This window comes from Diadema antillarum, unplaced genomic scaffold (genome assembly GCF_040938485.1).
Source record: "Diadema antillarum isolate AM-2024a unplaced genomic scaffold, OU_Dant_1.0 seq00001275_RagTag, whole genome shotgun sequence".
Classification (NCBI taxonomy): Eukaryota; Metazoa; Echinodermata; class Echinoidea; order Diadematoida; family Diadematidae; genus Diadema; species Diadema antillarum.
In genome coordinates, this window is record NW_027272056.1 from 77,918 (window position 1) to 100,351 (window position 22,434).

The 22,434-nt window shown below is 37.8% G+C and overlaps 2 protein-coding genes across 2 annotated transcripts in view; one reads left to right on the forward strand and one right to left on the reverse strand.

The window, feature by feature from the left end:
• The first annotated feature begins 15,495 nt into the window (after positions 1 to 15,495).
• The window catches only part of LOC139745557 (myosin-IIIb-like), a 55,996-nt gene continuing 49,057 nt past the window's right edge, over positions 15,496 to 22,434 (forward strand). Inside the window, exons 1-3 of the mRNA XM_071655950.1 lie at positions 15,496 to 16,017; positions 17,405 to 17,470; positions 19,632 to 19,859. Of these exons, the coding sequence (XP_071512051.1) occupies positions 15,904 to 16,017; positions 17,405 to 17,470; positions 19,632 to 19,859 (408 nt within the window). The 5' untranslated portion in view covers positions 15,496 to 15,903. The remainder of the gene's footprint in view (positions 16,018 to 17,404; positions 17,471 to 19,631; positions 19,860 to 22,434) is intronic.
• LOC139745555 (heparan sulfate glucosamine 3-O-sulfotransferase 5-like) lies at positions 17,917 to 21,260 on the reverse strand. The gene has a single exon (XM_071655948.1). It carries the CDS (start codon positions 21,258 to 21,260, stop codon positions 20,085 to 20,087), a length of 1,176 nt encoding a protein of 391 aa, XP_071512049.1. The 3' UTR covers positions 17,917 to 20,084.

The following is a 22,434-nucleotide window of genomic DNA, read 5'->3' on the forward strand; positions in this document are numbered from 1 at the left end:
TAATAGTGCACTGCTTTCATGCTTGAGCAACATTACGGCAATACAGCAGTACTTGATAGCTATCAACAAAAAAAAAGTATCACAGGTTGATCACAACACACCCAATCCGTTGGCTAAAGGCATCTGACATTATATAGAAAAAGAGAGAAAATTTTATCATAATTCACAGCGTCTTTTAACGAAGACATTCTGCCAATATCCAGCGGACCCTTTGCAAGGAAACTCTGTTTACAGTGTACATACATAGACGTTAAGAACAACAACAACAAAACAAGAAGCAAAGTTTCTCGAAATGCATTTTACAACTTACATTCACAGAGAGTGTAAACTCGCGTATGCAACAACGTGTACCGACTAGTATATTATGTAAATCAACGAAATATATTAGTGACAGAGAAAAAAAAAACAAAGACATTCCAATCGACATGCTTGCAAACTAAGATCATGAGGTGAGTATAATGTAATGGAGTAATGAACACATTGTCTGAACAGGCAGGGGTAACTTATTGAAGCGCATTGAACCACAAGTAGGAAAACTATTTTTTGTTGTTGCTGCTGCAGCTGTTGTTGCTACTGTTGTTGTTATTGTTGTTATTGTTGTTAGTGTTATTATTATTATTATTGTTGTTGTTGTTCTTGTTCTTGTTGTTCTTGTTCTTGTTCTTGTTCTCGTTCTTGTTCTTGTTTTGTAAGAGAGGAGTCTTCATAGCTGCACCTCACACACACACACACATACACACACACACACACACACACACACACACCTATTAACCCATCCTCTGCGGATAAAACAAAAACCCAACTTTAGTGCTTCAAAATAGTTCTGAAATGTGAGTTAGGGATAGAAACAACTAATGTAAAAAACAATGTTTATCAGTATAATTAGTGTTAACTACTGTTAAATATACAACATGTGAGCAATAGTTATGATATTTTTTTCTCGAATAAACTGTTTATAGTTTTGGTTTATAAAAAAAAATAGCGATATCTCCTTGCATTTTAGGATTTATTGCGATTTTTTGATGATAGAATGTTTTGTGATACAACTGACCTACACATATGCATCAAATGTGATAACTCGAACTTTTTTAAATCATTGCTCCAATGGTAAACTGCACCTTTAAGTTTGTATTTAAAGCTAATATCGTGTTAAAGCCTATATTAAACTCGCACGACACAAATAAGGTCCAATACATCACCTCGTGTTTGATGTATGACATGTACATAATGATTCAGCTAAAAGTTCACAGATTATAATGATGTTGGCAGTTAAGCACAGACTTGCACATCATTTCATCACAGCTATTCTTGCACGCCTTGCTGACGACGTAATTACAATTTCCACAATAATGTCAGCATTTCCATCAATAATGAAGTGTTTGCTTGTGTGGGTTTCTCTCCCCCCCCCCCCCCTCCCCCTCCCCCCCCCCAACCGTCTACTTAGTGTATTTTCTCCTTCTCTCACATAATCATTTGGAAAATGTCAGATGACCCAGAGTAAAATGAGAAAGATAAAATAACGTGTAGTTCATTATGATTTTGCCTCCAGCTTTATAACCAATATTGCCTGACACATAGTGCAATAAAGATTGTGTTCACAATTACAACGTTACCACTAACGATGTACTCTTACACCGCATGTCACTTTGGTGGTCTCGAGGGACTTGATGGCAGGAATTCATATTGACAATATTCATATACAATATTCATGATTTCTATTTTTATTTCCATTGTGTGCACTATATGCGTAATGGAATACATTTCTTGACTATTTGTGAACTTGAGTTTGTTCACCATTTATATGTCCACAAATCTAGTTGCCCTGTAAGACCCTATGTTAAAAACAAAGAAATGTGAATTATATATATATATATATATATATATATATATATATATATATATAAACATTTCTTCAATGCCATAAAGTCACGGAATGCAGCTATGGAGTGGTTTAAAATGGACCTGAGTAAACTTGCAACTATAGAAGATTTCGCGATGTACGCTATACAGTAATTGAACATTTCTATTTTGTATAATATCATTACACTGATATACGCTTAGAACCGACAACACAAAGTTCTTTGCGATTCGTAAACGATATTTAGCAGGAAAACAAGCTTACAAAATATGCCCTGCCCGCTCTCGACAAGGTTTCAAACGTTATCCCCGCGATACACACGATATAAAGTATAACATTTGCAACACCACGTGGTTCAAGGCCTTTAATGGGAAACAACCAGTATCCCCGAAATATTTTATACAGTGGGCGGAACAAGGCACGATTTGGTCCTTTTATCATTTCTTGGTGTTGGACAAAAATAGGTACACGGTTATTGAAGTCAGCCTAATGTAAACAGTCCAAGGAAAACAGAAGTTTTTGTAGTCCATAAAAGGTGTTTCCATTGATATGATCACCTGGTCAGTCATATAGGCCTACATCAGTGAAATAGTAGCAGTAGTACAAAAATGTACAAGTAGTAGTAGTAGTAGTAGTAGTAGCAATAATAATAATAATGATAATAATAATAATAGTAATAACAATAATAATAATAATACGATATACATACCGTGTATATTTCTGATTGGGCAGTGGAGGGCAATTGAGCAATGGGAAATCAGCTAATAAAATGAAATGATTAATTCAAACTCTTACACGTTTTGAAGTATGACGTATGCTATAATGTGCGATAGATATTATAGGAAAAGGAAAAGAAAAGGGCAAAAGAGAGAGACGTGGAGATCGAGAGAGAGAAGGGGAGAGGGGGATACGTGTATAAAAGATAGTGAGTGAAGGTACAGAGAGGGAGAGAGCCAGACAGATAGACAAACACACACACACACACACACACACACACACATACCAGTCTAGCTTCGAGTTTTGAGCAATTTACGATGGCGGTAAAGCCATATTATAGGTTTTCCCGGCCAATTTCGCACTTGTGTCAGTCCAATTCCTAATTGCTGCATTCAATTTAGCAAAATTTAGCGTAGATGACATGTTCGGTAGTTCAATTTTATGATCTCTTCATTCAAATTCATTTTGGAGCATTCAAATTACCTTTAGCGTCATTCTAATTAACACTTTTTCAATTGAAATTCGTAAAACTAGCACCATTTCGTTATTCGTTCATTCAATTTAGAATGATATAGTCACGTGATCACGGACATGCCGCACTCGTTCATTCAAATTCATTTTTGGGCATCCAATTTAACATCTTTTGCAGTCAATTTAGCACACATGTTTATGCTTTGGTTCTTTCTTTATTTTTTTTTGTCAACACAGTTACTGTTTTGCAAGTGTCATTACATTTCATATTTTCGTACTTATTTGAAAGATTTTGGCAACAGGTTTTTTTTTTTCTTCAATGTGCTTAGTGATTCTTCCAGTCCGAAGATTTAGTGCATCATGTGGCCACAACTTATCTGGCCGTTGAGTGCTTTATTCCGAGTGTGTCGGCCAGTTCTAGGAAGTCAAGGTTATGATCATCAAATGTTTCTATAATTCTTTTTCTGTCTTCTTGAGAAATACGTCTGTATCTAATTTGTGCTGTCATGACTGTAAGAAGATGAAGTTAGTATTGGTACATGTAGGCCTAAAATGACATGTATGAAAGAAAAGGGGCGTTACAGAACAACAAACCCGAGTTATGTATGGTAAAAAATATGATACTTTTACTGCTTAACAGTGCGTGGATGAAACAAAAAGTCACATAGAAATACGCGTTTAAATGTTATCACCTTTTCAAAAGAGAAATAACATGACGTTAATTTGAATGAACATGTTAGGCAGTTAGGAATTTGACTGCCCATACGCGAAATTGAATGACTGAAATACCCCTTCCGGCCAGTGTTGGCGAATTTGAATGACTGAAGAGCACGTGCCAATTTGAATGCTCGTTTTACGAATTCGAATGGCACATGTGCAAATTTCATTGATCGAAATGCTAAATTGAACGACCAACTTGCAATTTTGAATGACAGAATGTGCAGTGACGAGGATTTTCGCTAAATTGAATGAACCTTTTATCAAATGGACTGACAAAAGTGCGAAATTGGCCGGGAAAACCTATATTATGTTGTAGTCATCTTGTATCTTTTGTTTTTCTTTTTCCATAATCAATCTAATGCTGAAATTAAGAGCAACGACATAACAGCGGAAATAGGAGTGAGTATCACAAATTTTCACTTCACAATATGTTCTGGTGGCAAGATTATTATTGTATTTCCTCGTTGCTGAAAGCAGGTGAAGATTGAGTAAGACCTAACGTTAAGATTTTAGCCAGATATAAGTCATACAGGGAGAAATCGGTCGCAGAAAGCTGGACATTAGCTGGTTTTCTAGTCAAAGGTATATCATGGGAGTAGCTGCTGGTGACGTACATAATACAAATCCTATAGTGGGTGAGGTCTGTACCAAGGGTTTCAGCTAACACGTATTTACCGTGACCTCCGCCTGTGTAACTTCTCATTGTTCCCCCGTCACACTCTAAAGTCTTACTTCGTCTAGTGCTGCCGGGTACTACTCCCGTGGCGGATAGCAATAGGCGTATCCATTATTTGTCATAAACTTAGGCCTCGTTCTGTTTTCTGCATGTTTATGTGTGTGCGTGTGTGACTGTGTGCATGTGTGTTGATGTGTTTGTGTGAGTATATTGCTCTTTGGGTTTGTGTACGTGTGTGTGTAAGTTTGTGTGTGTGGTGTGTGTGTGTTTTTGTAATCCTTTCGTTCATTATGATATACTGCAATTATAATTTATGGTACTATTATGGTCTGCATAACTTCTTACATCATGCAGGTACAACATTTTACTAAATTACAAGAATGATGAAATCCCTAAGCATTGATAAGTTAGCATTTGCTTAGCGTTGATCAAAATTAATTTTCCTTCTAATAGAAGGAAAATTAATTTTGATCAACGCTAAGCAAATCACAATGCAGTAATCTCTTGTTAGTAATATTATAGTATTACTATTATTATTAGAATGGTTTGTTTGGTAAAAACTTGCAAAATCGTACTCTCTAAAAAAAATCGAGTGAAAATATTCACTCTTAAAGGAATAAATACAAAAAAGAGTGAATTTAGAGTGAAATTGGAGTGAATTTTGAGTGATCATTTTCACTCGTTTTGGAGTGACCTCAGGGATCACTCCTAAATCTTCGAGTGATCCATGAGGTCACTCCAAAATGAGTGAAAATGAGCATTTTCACTCAGAATTCACTCCAATTTCACTCTAAATTCACTCCTTTTTTTTGTATTCACTCCTTCAAGAGTGAATATTTTCACTCGATTTTTTTAGAGAGTAACCCGAATGCTAAAATACATTACAATCATGATTATATAAATACTTTCAAACTATGTAGAACACAATGAGCCCTTAGATAGCATGCACAGAGGAAATAGATTTTGGCACTGATCACATGAATAATACTAGAATGATTTAACCATTTTCATACTAAAAAGGCTACCAGGTTCCCGAATGGAATGGGTTAAAACAGCAAAAGAGTGAGAAGCTTTCGATTGTACCTCCACAATACCGATACTCTTAGACAGAAATCACACGAAACTTTTTTTTTTCATTCCCTTTTTCCCCGAAAAGGTATTCAAGTGATTATCATAGCATGAATATCATATAGTTGCAAATTCAAAGATCATTGATCGTCTGCCATTTCTCTTATCAAGGCCTATATTAGGCAATTAAGTTTTCACGTTTCATATGCTGTACATGTACTGTGATTTGAAAGAAAATATTCACATAACGAAAATAGCTCATTGGTTAAGTTCTATGATTCAATTTGTATGTGTGTGTGTGGGGCGGGGGGGGGGGTGAATCTCATATTCTGCTATTCTGCTTTGAAGTAAAATGTAACCTTTCCTTGTACTCTGTGAAAGCACCTTCTCAATTGAGCATTCTGCATGAAATCAAGTGTTCTTGAAAGTGATTTGATTTTTGTTTTGCTCAGTCAGAGAAAATGTATTCGAAGTAACTCCTCACACACGAAATTTGTATGCACAAGTGTATGTACAGAACCATGAAACATTATATTCATGTATACAAACGCGTGAGTGTATAATGTGTGCAATTGATAATGAAACCGTGTTTGCGCATATTTAGATACTCAAATAAACATGATATCATTTGACCTAGCACACACACACACACAAATCCTTGCCGCATATACATATACATGTACATATCAATTGTGTTGCAATGACAATAATATGTTGACACTGGCATACGTCCAAATATTTCTCCACAATAATGTTTCAAAGACGATTGTTATGCACACATTCCACAACATCAATTCATTCATTTCCGGTTATGCTCGTATCAAATAATAGACTACGTCCATCATTAATATGTTCAATGACGTACTCGCTCGCATCTCGACTCAATTAAGCTAATTACACCGAAGTATTTTCTGTGTGTATATGGCTCTTTTTTTTTCCTACTGTACGTCACTGTCCTGCAATACATGCATATGAGTTATGATATTTATATAATTATGTTTGTGACCCTGGCAAGATGTTCATATCATATCATACTCCTGATAGGAACGCTAATTTGTAAATTCCACCATCAACCCTAGAAGTTTTTGGTGTCTTTTTGTTTTCATAAACTCATAATTTACCATTTTCAGATGAAACAAAAACCCAGCATTAGTGCTTCGAAATAGTTCTAAAATGTGAGTTAGGGGTAGAAACAACCAATGTAAAAATTTGAATTTAATCGATGTTAAAATATTGTCAAATATACAAAATGCGAACAACATCTACGTTAAAAATGTTTCCAGACTAAACTATCTACAGTTACAGTTAAATGAGAAAAATAGTGATGTATCTTCATATTTTAGGCTTTATTGCAATTTTTTTATGATAGGATATTTTGTGATACAGCTGACCTACACATAATATGTACCAAAAGTGATATCTTGAAATTTTTTTAAATCACAGCTTTTAAAGGTAAACAGGACCTTTAACTCTTCCTGTGCCAGTGAGTCAAAATGTGCACAAATTTCACATACAAACCTATGGAGAGGTAATTAATGTGTCGTACAGAGGGTTAAAGACTCCCCACATTACTATGCAGTAGGCCTATTTAGGGCCTATACATGGGCGTTACACGACCATGGCGCCACATGTATTTTTTTTTTTGTCCATATGAATATTTGCTGCCACTTTCAATATGTAGTATTTTGATTGTTTACTTGTTTTTTGTGTATATGTATGTATATATATATATATATATATATATATACAATATATATATATATATATATATATGTATAGATACATATTATATACTGAAAGAAATTAGACTGAGGCGGACGTTGCTCTCGATCTTGAGTCTCCCTTTTATTTGTCAAGCTTTCGGCCAGTCATCAGGCCTTCCTCAGGATCTACCAACAGAATAGTTATTATATGAATAACCTGATGTGTCATATAATATATAATGCAATTTCATATATTACCAATCTTCTAAATCATTTCCTTTATATACACAAATCAATTATTCAATTCAATACAAATATCCAATCTAACCTCATCTCATCATCAAAATAACATCATACACTGTATATCCAGAAAAATATATAAATATGTGGGGGCACTGTGGCATAGTGGATAAGACTCCCGACTCCTGAACGGAGGACCGCGAGTTCGAATCCCGCCCAGTGCTTACGTCCTTGGACAAGATGTTTTTACCCACAATGTCCCACTCGACCCAGGTGTATAAATGGGTACCTGGCAACGCTAGGGTGATAATAATAGCAGGGCCCTCTGGTAGAGCAGTGGCAACACTGAAGAGGCTACCCTGGGTAAATAAGACCTTATTATTATTATTATTATTATTATAGATTCTTATACCATAATGCTGCCATATCATTCTATACACACACACACACACACACACACACACACACATATATATATATATATATATATATATATATATATATATATATATATAGTGTGCTGATGCTGATATTCCTACCGCACGCCTCTGTCATCTTAAGTGAAATTATAGTTGAGACAATGTAGATAACAGAAGATGTCGCATGAAACCGGCAGAGCTTCACAACTCTGCCGGTTTCATGCGACATCTTCTGTTATCTACATTGTCTCAACTATATATATATGTACAAAGAGGGAGAGAGAGAGCGAGCGCGAGATAGATATGACATACATGTATAATACATTTACACGTGTTACATAATCTGTGTGTGAGTTAGTGCTATCGGAGATGTCGCCATTAGCTCCTCTTATCTTAGTTAAGGGGTAACGTCGACCAATATCATGGCATTCAAAAGTATGCAATTTCAGGAAAAAAGAGAGATAGGATAAACATCACACTTTGTCGAGCACGAGGTTTCATTTCATGCAAGGGGTACATAGGGGGAGTTGACAGGATGGAAATTTATTCTTGACCATTTTTTACGTACACTCTATTTGTGAGCACCAAAATGTATCAGAGAGTGAAATGAGGCAAGGGATCCACTGAATGTCAATCACGACCCCTGCTGGAAAGAATACAGTGTCCCACAGTGTGTCCCACAGTGTGAGAGCCACAGTGTGAGAGTCACAGTGTGAACACAGTGTGAAATCTCTTGACACTGTTAAATTCGAGCGTTTTAACAGTGTGAACACAATGTGATTCATCAATTTACTGTGTGAAATAAAGCATTACTATGTGAACAATCTGTGAAAACCACACCCACAGTGTGAAATCATCTTCACATAGTCGACTATGTGAACACACTGTGAACACACTGTGGTACACTGTGTTCTTTATAGTAGGGATGTGTCATCTTATTCAAGTTGGGAGAGGAAGTTAACAGGGTGAGAATATAATTCTTGACGATTACGCTCTATTACTATTCACCAAAATATTTTCAGAGAGTGAAATGAGGCAAAGGATTCTAAACTGCAGTTGCTAAACCAGATCCGGTTCGGGTTAAAACTGACGACATATCCTTGTGATAAAAATTCTTTGTCGAAAACAAATATTTACTCAAATAGGTCAGCCCTACAAAGTCATTTGGATACACCTCTTTCGCTGTGCAGTGCGACGTGAAGCCAACATGAGTGGGTAGATAAGCACTTGTGGTACGTACACCAAAAATAGACATCTGTATAATTACAATTAGGGCTCGGTATTACCGGTGGCCCGGTGGCCATCAGCGGGCCACTAAAAGTTGATGTCGGGCCAGCAGATCTTTCTTTTGGTCGGGTAGCTTAAATCCCAAAGGATTGCTTTATATTTTCAATTATTTCGGGCCACTACTTTTTCGGGCCACCCAAATTTGATATCGAAAGATTTTAGAGGCCCAAAAAGAAAAAGTTGATTTAGAGCCCTATGCCGTTGCGCCTGTGTTTTATGTGTGCATATTATCATGATATTAAAGTATGTCAGGAAACCATTTTCAAACAATGGATTGTAGTTGCCTTTTGATTCATCAGCTTTACCAAGAAAAACGATATGTTTGCGCATATCTCATGGAGTATAAAATTGAATCGGATTCATAGACCAAAGTGCTAACTGTGATGTCATTGGGAGATAGAGACAGAAAGAGAGGGATAAAGAGAGAGAGAGAGGGGGGGGGTGCTCTGTCACTAAGGAAAGGTCATAAAACACGATACTGTTAAACTCATGTGACGTTCGGAGTTCTTATCCCGAGATGACATACAAAAGTCCATAATCTTTAGCAGCAACACCCAGCCCCTCGAGAAATTGTAAATTAATTAATTGGAAAGCTGATTTAGCCATTCATGTTCACGAATTAGCTGCCTGTGGGGAGTCAGAGAGAGAGAGAGATAGAGAGACAGAGAGAGAGAGAGAGAGAGAGAGAGAGAGAGAGAGAGAACGGGAGGAAAGGTTACTGCACGAACAATGCTGTTAGAACATGAGTAATCAAAAATTGATAAATTATAAATAAGTGCTCGGAAAACTTTAACATTTTCACAATATTGTTCCAGACAATATAAGTAGTAGTAGTAGTAGTAGTATACTAAATTTTGGTTTGTGCCTCCATGGTAGTAGTAGTAGTAGTAGTAGTAGTAGCAGTAGTAGTAGTAGTAGTAGAAGTAGTAGTAGTAACAGCAGTATAGTGCTATAGTAGTAGTAGTAGTAGTACCAGTAGTAGAAGTATAGTCGAAGTAGTAGTAGTAGTAGTCGTAGTAGTAGTAGTTGTTGTTGTTGTTGTTGTAGCAATAGTAGCAGCAGTAGCAGTAGTAGTATACAGTGTAGTATAAGTAGTAGTGTTAAGAAAATATCAGCAATAATGATAATGTTACTAATGATAACATTTTAACGATATATAACAATGACAACAAAGATACTAATTATAGTGATGGTGATAATGCTGATAACGGCTACAAACACTAATAAACGTTCATAATGTGTCTATGTCGCCTATTTACATACTCAAGTTGCAATAGGAATAATATGCACACAGGTTATGATTATATAATAGTTTGAAAAGGAAGCGCGCAGATCTTGAGAGAAAATTATGTTCTGTAATAAATGTATATATTTTGACTCTGTTAGAAGATTTAATTCATTATAAGCATGGTCCCGCACACGCAAAGATTCCTAAAGTCCTCCTTTGCGAGTTGAATAACAAGTTTTTGTTGTTTTTTTATCATTCTTGCTGTGTTTTCTTTTCTCTTGTTTGTGTTTTGCTTTGTTCTATTTTGAGGCGTGAGAAAGAAATAAACGTTTTTCCAAGGTATCGCCCTAGCCGCATGAATACGCTCCCATTGCACCCTATAAAATTGTGAGCACGAACTTGGGATAAATAAGAAGCACACCAGCAAAAGCCATAAGTTTGAATAAGGGTATAGACAATCGTGATGTTAGATTATGAGTGCGATTATCGGTTTGTAGACAATTCTAAAGTCCAAGTAGAGAAAAAAAAAAGCACTGGGAATTTCCCCCTGTCGTACGTATCGCTAGATCTCTCGATTCGTTATTGACAATCGCGTCTACAATCTTGTACGACCCATTGCGCAAATAAAGATTTATCAGTCGTTGGCAATGTAATCAGTCGAAATGTCTTCGTGGAATTTATGATCAGTGCAGTTAATTTAAAATGACCGGCAGAGGATACTACTTGCCTCCCTCCCCCAACCACTCATCCATGTGTGTTCCGTTTTACGCACCATAGTTGTCTGTGGTACCAAAGAATGAAAAATCCGTATCCACCAACTCATACACTAGTAGTAGTACCATAATATGAGAACTGAATGATAGTGATTGTTGCTTGTGTGTCTCTGTGTGTGAATGTTTGTGCGCGCGCGCGCGTGTGTGTGTGTGTGTGTGTGTGTGTTTGCGTTTGCGTATAATGTGTGATGTGTGTGTACAAGAACGGCTTTTTTAGCAGCTCACTTTCAGAGCAAACTCATTATACAGGGCCTACAGGGCCTACGCTAGAATCCAGGTATCAGATATAACTATAGAACGGAAAATTAACCAAATTAATAGCCACTAATACTTTTTTTCGTCATGTGAATATAGTTATTATTTTTCTTTAATAAAATGTTTTGTAAAGGCAGAGGACGCCTATACGATGCGACCAAAGCTCCTTAGTTTCTTCACCTTCTGTGCTGGAAATTTGCAGCATTAATCACCCCCTCCCCCCCCCCCCCCCATGCTTCAGAACAATTTACTGATTGCTTTGTCGCAATGCATCCTTCGATACCCAAAGGTTCATCTTTTTGTCCACTATCAGAATGAGAGCAGCACGATGTGAGACAAGGGGGGGGGGGGGGGGGGAGGTGAGACTGTGCGTCAACAGCAACAATAATTGTCTATTTTCGATTTAATCTTCTTTTTTTTTCGATGTAATCTTTAGCATAAACTATTGTGGTAAAATATTGGCTGATGCGATGAGAGACACTGTTGTAAGATACCCTTAAGCCGACACAGTTCGATTTGAGTAAAATGTTAAAATGTGTGGTCCATGATATTTCTTTCATGTAAAAAATGAAGTATTGTTCCCAGGGATGTTACTGCCAAGTATGGATTGGCTTTTGGAAATGTAGACAGTCGACTATCGCGCTGTTATTTTCGCGAGGGTTTAAATTTCGCGAATTTCGCGAATCACAGTTGGATCCCGAATTTAACAACACGCGAAAATGTCTCCATGCGCCCTGTTAATAGTGCAGTAACGTAAACGTCGGCGTCAATTCGCGAAAACAACATGTCGCAAAAAAAAATGTCCATGGCCTCGTCATTTGCGAAAAATATCTGTACGCGAAAATAACAGCGTACACAGTGAGCCATTGACGCAATTTCGTGCCCTGCAAAGGCAGACGATGAAATCGGCTAAATTCGGACATACCACGACGCCAGTCCTGGCTAAAAAAGACATTTCATCGGGCATAATTTTATATCATTGCTCTCACGAAAGTTACATTATGCGCGAAAACTGCACAACGCTGAACTTGAGGTGATACATGCGCTAAATTCAAAGATAGAGGGCGCAAGTAGAAAACTCACTCACGTGACTACCAAATCTGGTGAGGACAAGAAGACCTAGTTTTGTCGTCACTGTTACCTTGGCACCCCTACTACACTCATAGACACACCCATACATCATTGTATAGAGAGAGAATTGCATTTAAAGGGCCCCTGAAATCCAAATGCATGTTGATTTGTGTTGATTTATGATACCCTCTAACTTGCATGTTTCTGTGATATTAATGTGACTAACAAAAGACATGGCGAGGGAACATGCAAGTTATGCTGAGTCGAGAGGAAGGTGCATTCCAATGTCTTTTGTTAAACATTTCATTACTTTAGCAGTGATTGACAGATGAGGTCATCTGAGGAATATTGGTTTGGAAGGATTTTTTGTGGGCGTTCCCAAGTAATCTGAAGAAAAATAGAAGAAAAAATCGTTAAAAATATATGGAATGTTTCTAGACATTCGTTTCACCGCAAAAGTGATGTTGAGGGTATCATAAATCAACACAAATCAATATGCATTTGGATTTCAGGGGCCCTTTAACAGATTTACCTTTCTTTATTAGAAGAGTTAACCACGCTGTGATCAATTATGACGTGCCCTACATTTAAATTTTCTATTTGCCATATATGCGGGACACGCTTTATTGATATTTACGCGGTCTAAACAAAAAATATTGTTTGCTAAGCAAACCGGACAATCCATCCTGACAGTGGCGTCAGCGACCTTAGTTAATAGTGATGGATGGATGGCGTATGCTTCAGTTTGTTTGTCCGGTCAACTTTTGCATTGGCATAATCATTATGATATAGATCTTTGGTGCAGATGTTCGCCTTGTAAGTATGGAAATGAAGTGATAATAAGTTAGTTTGGACTTCCGCTTTGCGCATGAGCAGAAAACGGTCATTTGTACCAGCTGGTCATTATGCTGGTTGAAAATGCACTGAGATAAGCATCTGTGAGATAAGCATCTGTGATATAATGTGATATAATTCATTCAGGTATAATCCTTATAAATGGTGCTTGCCAGCACAACTACCTGACAGCAGAGGTGGTATACTTGGTGGTATCAATAGAGAAAGATTGTTATTGCATTACATGCAGAATAATGAACTTAATGCTTTCCAAATTGTTCATTGATCATGTTGATAGACAATTCTGGTCACCTGGGGACCGTTTCATGAAACTTTACGTCGGTGATTTACACTGACAACTGTTAAAAGCTACAGAAATCCTTGCGTCTGATTGGCTGATAGCAAATTTGTCGGTGAAAACCTCCGACGAACTCGTTGATGAAACGCCCCCCCCCCCCCTGTTCTGCACAATATAAGCTCACCCTTTGGTTGAACATGACGATAAATTCCATAAAAATTGTTACGTCGGGCGAGGTTTATGCATATTTTTGTCGCTGTGAAAACGAGACCACGCTTCAGGACCAGAGCATGGGACGACATTTCGGGCCTAATCTCTGAGTCCAAGTCCGCAGCAGTATTCATGTTAATCCATACTTACTGTGAATTGCCGGTTTACTTTGTAACTTGCATCAAAATTATTGTCTTGTCGAGTTATTGGATATAATGGATTAGCCTTAATAGTTCGAAACCTTTACTGGCCTTGCATTCGGATACTGAAATCCGAAATTTGTCAAGATGTTTGTCATGACGTCTGTTTTCAGCAATACCATCAATAAATTTGAGTTCTCAGATAGTACATCCACTGTTTTTGCCCTTTCTGTTGTCTCGGAGTCACCAATACATCGGGTCTTTAATAAAATAACCAACGCCACTTGGCAGATCATGTCAGTTTATCCGATCAGAACCGACTTTGAGTATTTCCTTTATCATGTGTCCCCATCTTTGCTCAATTTCTCGACAGCACGACGCATGCACAAAGAATGAAAAATTGCACCATTTACATTACATTATTTAATGTTGCGCAGGACAACCATCGTTGCAATACCAGCGTGTTTTTAATCATATTTTAAATGTTTTTGAAGTGTCACTTATACACAAATGCATACTGAATAGTCATTAATCTTGTGTGCACTCGTACCAAAGAGGCTCAGGATAGGCCTATGGAGTTCCAATTGGCTATATCGTTATTCAAAAAGCTGTCAATTTCCTGTGGATGCACAAAATAATTTCACAGGTGCACTTTTGCCTTTGATGGTTGGGGTTCTATACCGCCGTCTTCCTGAGCATTCTGAAGATTCATTTGGAAGCAGACATAATGTCGATTTTATTTTACCTGTTTGTTTATTAAACATGTTAAAGAAAATTGAATATCATTTTATGATAAAGCATAGTTAAAGTCAATCTCGTTTTGAAATAGTTACAAAAATGTAAATCTTAGCTGTGTTTTATGATAGTATTTGAAACTGCACCCTCACCAGAAAGTCAATTTTATATCTTTTTTCCCATCACTTCCGACAAATGAAACTGATATGGAGTCCTCATGTATAGGTCTTATTTCTGTATAAATTGATGTGTCAGATTAGTGAAAGGACATGTAAACGCGGGTGATTTTGATTTTGATTTTATCGATCTTTGCTCAATTTTTACTCGCACATTCCCTTGTCTGTACCAGTGATATAATTATACAGGTCTCTCATCTTTTGTCAGAAGGATCGGCGAAAGCTAATTATCATCATGAAGACATACGTTCATTAGAGAGTGACCAGTCATTATGCAATAACGCATGCATCATAATCATGATAACTGTCCTGCTATATAAGGACATCTTCACTTTGGCACAAACTTCAAATACTTTTGAGTGGTGCCATAGAACATAGATCAAAGGGAATACGACTGTTGTGACTCCATCTCTTGAACCTTCTTGATGTTACGCAGCACAATGAACTAACAATGCAATGCCAACGTTTTCGTATCTGCAACTTATATGCACAAAGGAATACATACACGCATGATCATCAGTCTCGTGTACACTCAGTACTATTCTGATAGGGATTATTTCCCATTTTTAAGATTTTAAGTGTCATTCAAAATTCACAATTGAACCCGAATTAATAAACTGCGTTTATTAGGCTATTTAGGCACATTTCTCACTTATTGATCTATTCTTCATTTTGTGCTTGTTTCATATCTACAGGGAGTGTCTGTCGGAGAATAAGTGATTAGATCAACTTTCGTGAACATCTTCCCGAATCATTATTGACGCAAGCAATAACGGAATGCTGCGTCGATAAAACGGCTCTACAGCGACGCGCCAAGTCTACGAGATCTTCTTTGCACAACGGAAAAAGACTTCATAACATTATTTGATTTCCTGGATAAGAAATATCATCGTAGACATTGAAGCGACTAAAAATACTAATTTTCATCTTCCGAGAGTCGCTGTGGGATTTACGTGTCAAACTGGACCAAACGTTGTGATCTGTCATTAAGACTTTTCGAGCCAGGAGTTTGAACGCAGCCACCATGTCTCGCGGCTACAACTTTGACGGAGTGGATGACCTTGCCGCTCTCGACACACTGGACGAAGAGACTATGCTGGAAGCCATCGGAAGGCGCCATGAAACTGACAAGATTTACGTAAGCAATAATCTTCATTTCCCACCACCAGTCGTCATTTACCACGTTTATTCAGAAATATTACAAATCACTGATACGGAGAAATGTATAGCATACATGAGTAATGATGTTACTCTGACAGAAGGCTGCACAGAACAGTACATTAATTAAATCTTTGTCTGTCTTTCTTTTTTTAGTTCATTTATGTATATTACCATCAATTTGTATAGGGTTACTGCATGGTTTTGTCATCAATGAATTTACTTGAGAGATACTTAAAGGTAGCGATCTTTTCTGACCCCTAACACACACAAGAAGGGGTGGGGTTTGAGGTTGGTGGAGATGCTAGACTTTAATCTTCAGTTCAACTGCGACACCTGAAGCTCATATCGTTAAAGGACAAGTTCACCTTCATAAACATAAGGATTGAGAGAATGCAACAATATTAGTAGAACACATCAGTGAAAGTTTGAGGAAAATTGGACAATCGATGCAAAAGTTATGAATTTTTAAAATTTCTGTTTTGGAACCGCTGGATGAGGAGACTACTACAGCTTGTGAGTCATATGCGTACAACAGTATAAAGAAAATATAAAGAAAATTCAACATATTTCCACTTTTTTCGCATAATAAAAGAGCACTTGACTTGCCTCTTTCTAAAGGCAGGGGGAATAATATTACCCATAACATTTGTCGGTAACGAGTCGGGGGAATGTGTACTTTTTTCATAAGATGAAATTTTGTGAAATTCTCTTTATATTTTCCTTATATTGTTGTACGCATGTGACATCTAAGTTTTTCACACACTGCAGTAGTCTTCTCATCCAGCGGTTACTGAACAAAAACTTCAAAAATTCATAGCTTTTGAACGGATTGTCCGATTTTCCTCAAACTTTCAATGATGTGTTCTACTAATATTGCTTCATTCTCTCAATCCTTATGTTTATGAAGGTGAACTTGTCCTTTAAGGTCATTTCTACTAGAAAATGTGTAGGAAGAGCAATAAAAGAAACGTAAGTTATTCATATATTGGTGATGACGATCTATGGTGATATAAACATAAATGATTATGTAAGGAGGTGGTTTGGTGTCCAGATTCATTGTGTTCTGATCTACTTCTCTCCACTAATTGATATCACAAACCAAAAACTGAAAGTGCTTAATGTTTCTTGTCACAATGAAATCTATTTAAACTTTTTTTTTTCAGAACAGTGTTTGTTATTCATGTCTTTTACTTCACTTTTGTGTTTGACTTCATGTATTTTTATCGTTCACCATTCTTCTGAGTAGGGTGATTCTTTATTGTAGTGGCTGTATGTTGTAATGGGAACATAGCCGTCAATGTTATATATTTGTTATTCTAGTATATTGTCATCGAACATTTTCCTGTCTATATCATCTATTTCAGACGTACATTGGTGACATATTAGTTGCCGTCAACCCATACAAGCCTCTTCCATTGTACACATTCGAGGTAAGACGATTTATTCTCTTTTTATGTTTATTCACTTCGTTTCGGAAACTTCAAACAATTAAATTAAGGTGTTTGGAGTATATGTTACACCAATCCGTAACGATGTAACAAAAATCTTGAATTATCTGTACCTCGAGAATTTGCACGGATTGGTCATGTTGGTCGAGGAATGGTCGTTGTAGTTGTAAGAAGGATCAATAACCTAAGACAACTTATGATAACAATTATGTTATCAGAGCAAAATCGAAGATGAGGTAGCGTCTCATTAGCATATCACTGAGTAATATCAGTATTAAATTGCGAAAAGGGTTTGGGAATATCATGATGTGAGTAAAGCTGTTCTCAGTTAGCAAGCAGCAATCAAACGAAGTTTGTCGAATATCACAACCTTTTCCAACAGTGCGAAAATCTTATATGGTAAAATATTTTGCGATACAACTGACCTACACATTATATGCATCAAATGTAATAACTGCAACATGTTTAAATCACTTCTCCTAATTGTACACAACACCTTTAAGTACTGCACAACGAGGGGCGCGAGTGCACAAGAGGGAAATGTGAGTTGTGTAGAAACGTGCATTGTGTGCAAACCGCAATGGCTCGATTCTACTCAGCCATTCGTAAAATCTTGATAGTGCATTCACCTCCACACAAAGAATTCCCGGATGCCGTGAAAGTGTCGTACAAAATGTTTTATGCTCTCCTTTTATTTACATAACAAGTATCAACACAGTGGCAATAGAGTGCCGCAAAGACGTTCGGATTATCTCTTTAAAAAGGGGGTTCATTGTTGTCCTTCAATATCGAAAACAAACAAACAAACTATTTGTAGTTTCTTACTTTCTAAGAACTATTTCATTCCTTTTGTTTTCTTGTTAAAGATAAGCCATCCGAACATTCCGCCGCCTTCTGCAAACCTTTACAATATTATTTTATTCGGTTTTTTTTTCTGTATAATTGTGGAACTACGAATTCCTGACAACTTAAAGGGGTTACCAGAATATTCAACGCTTTTTCTTTCCATGCAGGTCATACAAACATGTTAGAAGATTAAAATGTATGATAGTAAAGTAATTACTTTATATAGGTAATGACTCATGTAGGGCCTATACATTGTATTCTATAGCACATTATGCGTCGTACCATAAAGATTAAATTAAGGCTTCACGATATATACATGTGCAAGTGTGTAACAATATTGTATTGCAATAATAAACTCACAGACACACATGCACGCATATATTATACATATTTACATGATATACTATATATAGTTATACATTATGTAAAATAAATATCAAGTACTGAGTCTATTTGTGAATTATACATCGGATGTATCAACGCACTGTTGCACTCACAATGAATTTAAGATGTAGATTACAATTATTATTTATCACAAAAACTGAAGACTGAAAGCAATATTCATGATTACATAAGTTTAGTGCTAGGAGTATTAAACGCAAAAATCAGAAGAAATCAGTAAGTGTGTAGTCTCCTTGACATGTAGTCTATTATTTTTCATAGATCCTAAAGATTTGATTTCATCGAAATGGAACAGAACTGAAACAATTTATGTGACTAACTTGGTGACGCGTTTGAAATAATGTCAATTCATGTTAAACTGGTTTATATACTTTTCATTTCTTATGAGTTCATCTAAAAACAACAAGAAAATCAACAACAATAACAAATAGATTATTGCATAAAATTGCTCCGAGGCTTTAAAGGAGTAAACAGAACCGCTTACACACATACATTGAGTACAGTTAACTAAGGGAGACATATGCATACATGAGGAAGAAACGTATAAACGATATGTATCTTCATTGCAACTGATTGACAAATTGCCCTCCATCGACGTGAATAACCACTGAATAGATCAGTGTATTATAAAAAACAAAGCAACAACACTGATCAAGTTCCATGCATAGTTACGTCGATGTAGAGCAATTTGTCAATCAGTTGCAATGAAAAACACCTCGACGGAAGAATGGCATAAATTTGGATATGTATCTTATCGATCAATCAATGTTGTGCTTGTCAACACAGCAGCTTTATAGAATAAAGGTCGTAACTCACAACTAACGTTTGTAAGAAGTCACTTCTTATCTCTGCATCTATGTATATTCTACTGACATGAATATTCATCATTACACAGATATCGTCATCGTATGCAGATCTGAAGTACCGCCAGTCGCTCCCGCCCCATGTTTTCGCTGTGGCCGACAAGGCGTACAGCTCTATGCGTCGAACGGGTATCAGACAGTGCTGCGTGATCAGCGGAGAGAGCGGGGCGGGGAAGACGGAAACTGCGAAATACGTCATCGGGCATATCATTAGTCATTGCAACAGCCAGAAGGCAAACCTGCAAGAGAAAATCCTCCAGGTATGTATTTCTGTCCAGTGTCAATTCTATCATTCCTCAAACTGAATCAAGGATGAACTGAAGGTTTCTTCTCAGTAGAGCCTATAATGCTAGCGAGCAACATCCCATGCCTTCAAAATACACCTTGCAATAGGTCTTGGACCTTGCATCAAATGTCGAACAGACTCGTAGTACATAATCAATCGGATAAATATTATACTGAATCATTATTCCACAATTGTGCTGCTAGCTTTTCAGCCAAGGAAAATGGAGCCCAATTTCCTCGGCTAAGGCGCGATTGTATGGTCTATAGAAGTCATATAATTCCTTCAGGGCGTCCTCAGAGACGCTTGGATGAGGGCGTCCTTTTCCTGGTTGCATGCATCGGAAATCTGGCCTTTCCTTGACGTTGGCGCAGAAGAAACCGCGTTCAGCGTCCCGGATGAAATGTGAGCGCGCGTAAAACGTCGGCAAACCCAAGAAGCGCTCAATGTCTTGCATAATGGGAAATGGATCCTCTGCAAAGGCGTTCCCGTCTATGAAATGAAACTGTTTACGCTGATATACACTGAGCACAGACCGTATACTCTCAATGTATTTACTTTGCTTAATTATACGCTTTTCACTTTCAAGTTCGTGGGTGTCTGGGTTGAAGACTGTCCTTTCAAAGGTATCCCGGAATATGTCGCCCTTGAACGTGCGTTCAAACGGCTCACTGGTATTGGTTGGTGCCCCTGAATGTGTGAGGTCGTGTAGGTAGTCCGAGACTGCTCTTTGTACAGGGTCTCGAAGAATGACGAGGAATTTGGCGTCTTTGGGTAGTACAGGTTTCAGGGCGAGGAAGATCCTTCGGTAGCCAATCAGGAACTGCGGATTCTCCGTCATGGGGAGTTGAAACTGACTAGAGAGAGGCATCTGACTCACCCATTCGCTGATGGAAGCATTATCGACATCATTGGCGGGAAATTTCAGTTCGTGAGATATGGATACCGCTGGGTGAAGGTCGAGGAACCGGCTGAGTGTCCCCGTGCCGCATTTCTTGTAGCCAACCACCATAGCACGAGGGATCCTCCGCTTACATTGCCTCACAACCCAGAACGCTTCCGGCAGCGGTCGCTTGAAAGAAGGATGGTATACGTAGCACTGCTTAATATCGGCGGCTCTTGAAGGAGTGTTGTCCGTTCCCGCGCTGTGTGCGCTCTCGTTATTATCAAGCGGAATTCCTCGGGTTATGCTCTGCTCTGCCACGCGTTGAGAAATTGTAGTGGACTTCTTAAGGTCATTCTCATCTCTGCTGACGAAAGGGGTACTAAATAGCGATTTACCAAGGAAACTTTTTGATGTGCTCAAGTCTGAGTAACTCAGGAGGGTGAAGATAGCCACACACAAGATGACGATAATAGGAAACTGATATCTACTCATACTGGAAAAGGTTGACTTCCTCGAGCTACCAAAAGCACTCGTCGCAGTAGTTGTGTAAAAACGAAAATATACTGACTGCCCTGCCGAGTGTCCCAAATGTCTATTTGTTCAGCATAAGCTCGGTAGCTAAGTGAAGTGTTTGATATGCGCCTCGCTGGGAAATGTTTGTCGCGGAGCTTTGCGTATGAAGGGCCAAGTTCGTTTCCGAAGGCGCACGACAATAACGTGTCAAAACATAACGTTTGTTTCACCCCGTGTTTTACTGGAGTGTTTGTGAGTTTATGAGCTGACCGGACGCGAACCTTGTACATCGGGTTCCTGTAAGGAATTGGTTAAATGGGTTCGTGAAGCCAGCGATACAGTGACGTAATTGTTCAACTGCATCATTGACTTACTTGGCGCCACTTTAGGCAAGCAAACCGACAGAATGACGAATTGTGTTTTCCGAAAACTCCCATCTGGCTGAGTGGGTGTGTGGAAGCGACCGACCTCTGTTCCCATACACGTTAAACAAACCTCAAAATACAGCAGCAGCATCAGGGCTGAACGAAGTACGAAATTGTATGTCATGAACACCAACAAAAGAGAACACTCAAACAATAAGAGCCTTGGATAGCAAACAGGCGTATAAAATGATCAGTCAAATTTTGGCAGGCAATTTTCAATCCTGCTCAGTTTCCTTGGGTATTTTTCGCCCTTCCTCGGCTTTTGTAGAATCGTTCATCTTCAATCAAGTAGTCCTGTGACTAGCTTGTGCAGACAAACACACACTATTTGTCATTATGTACACACGTACGTACACACAAGTACGCTTATAAGCATACTCATACGCACGCACACACACACACACACACACACACACACACACACACACTTGTACACACCGGCACAAAAAAAAATGGTTAACAAGCAAACGTGAAGTGATGTCAGCCGTTTAAGACAGTGTCCTTCTCGAATCCTTACAACAGAATCGAATCCTTACATCAGTCAATTGTGTAGCCTTTCTTTTTCAGTTAGTTAACTTCATTCTGATATATAAATACCTGCAGCTGCCTTAAAGGGAGGTGTGATAAAATGAACGCTGATAATTACACCTGACACGAATCATATTCTATCCAAATACTGAAATTCTTCGTTTAGCCTAGCAAACACTTGATGACACTTGACGTGATGA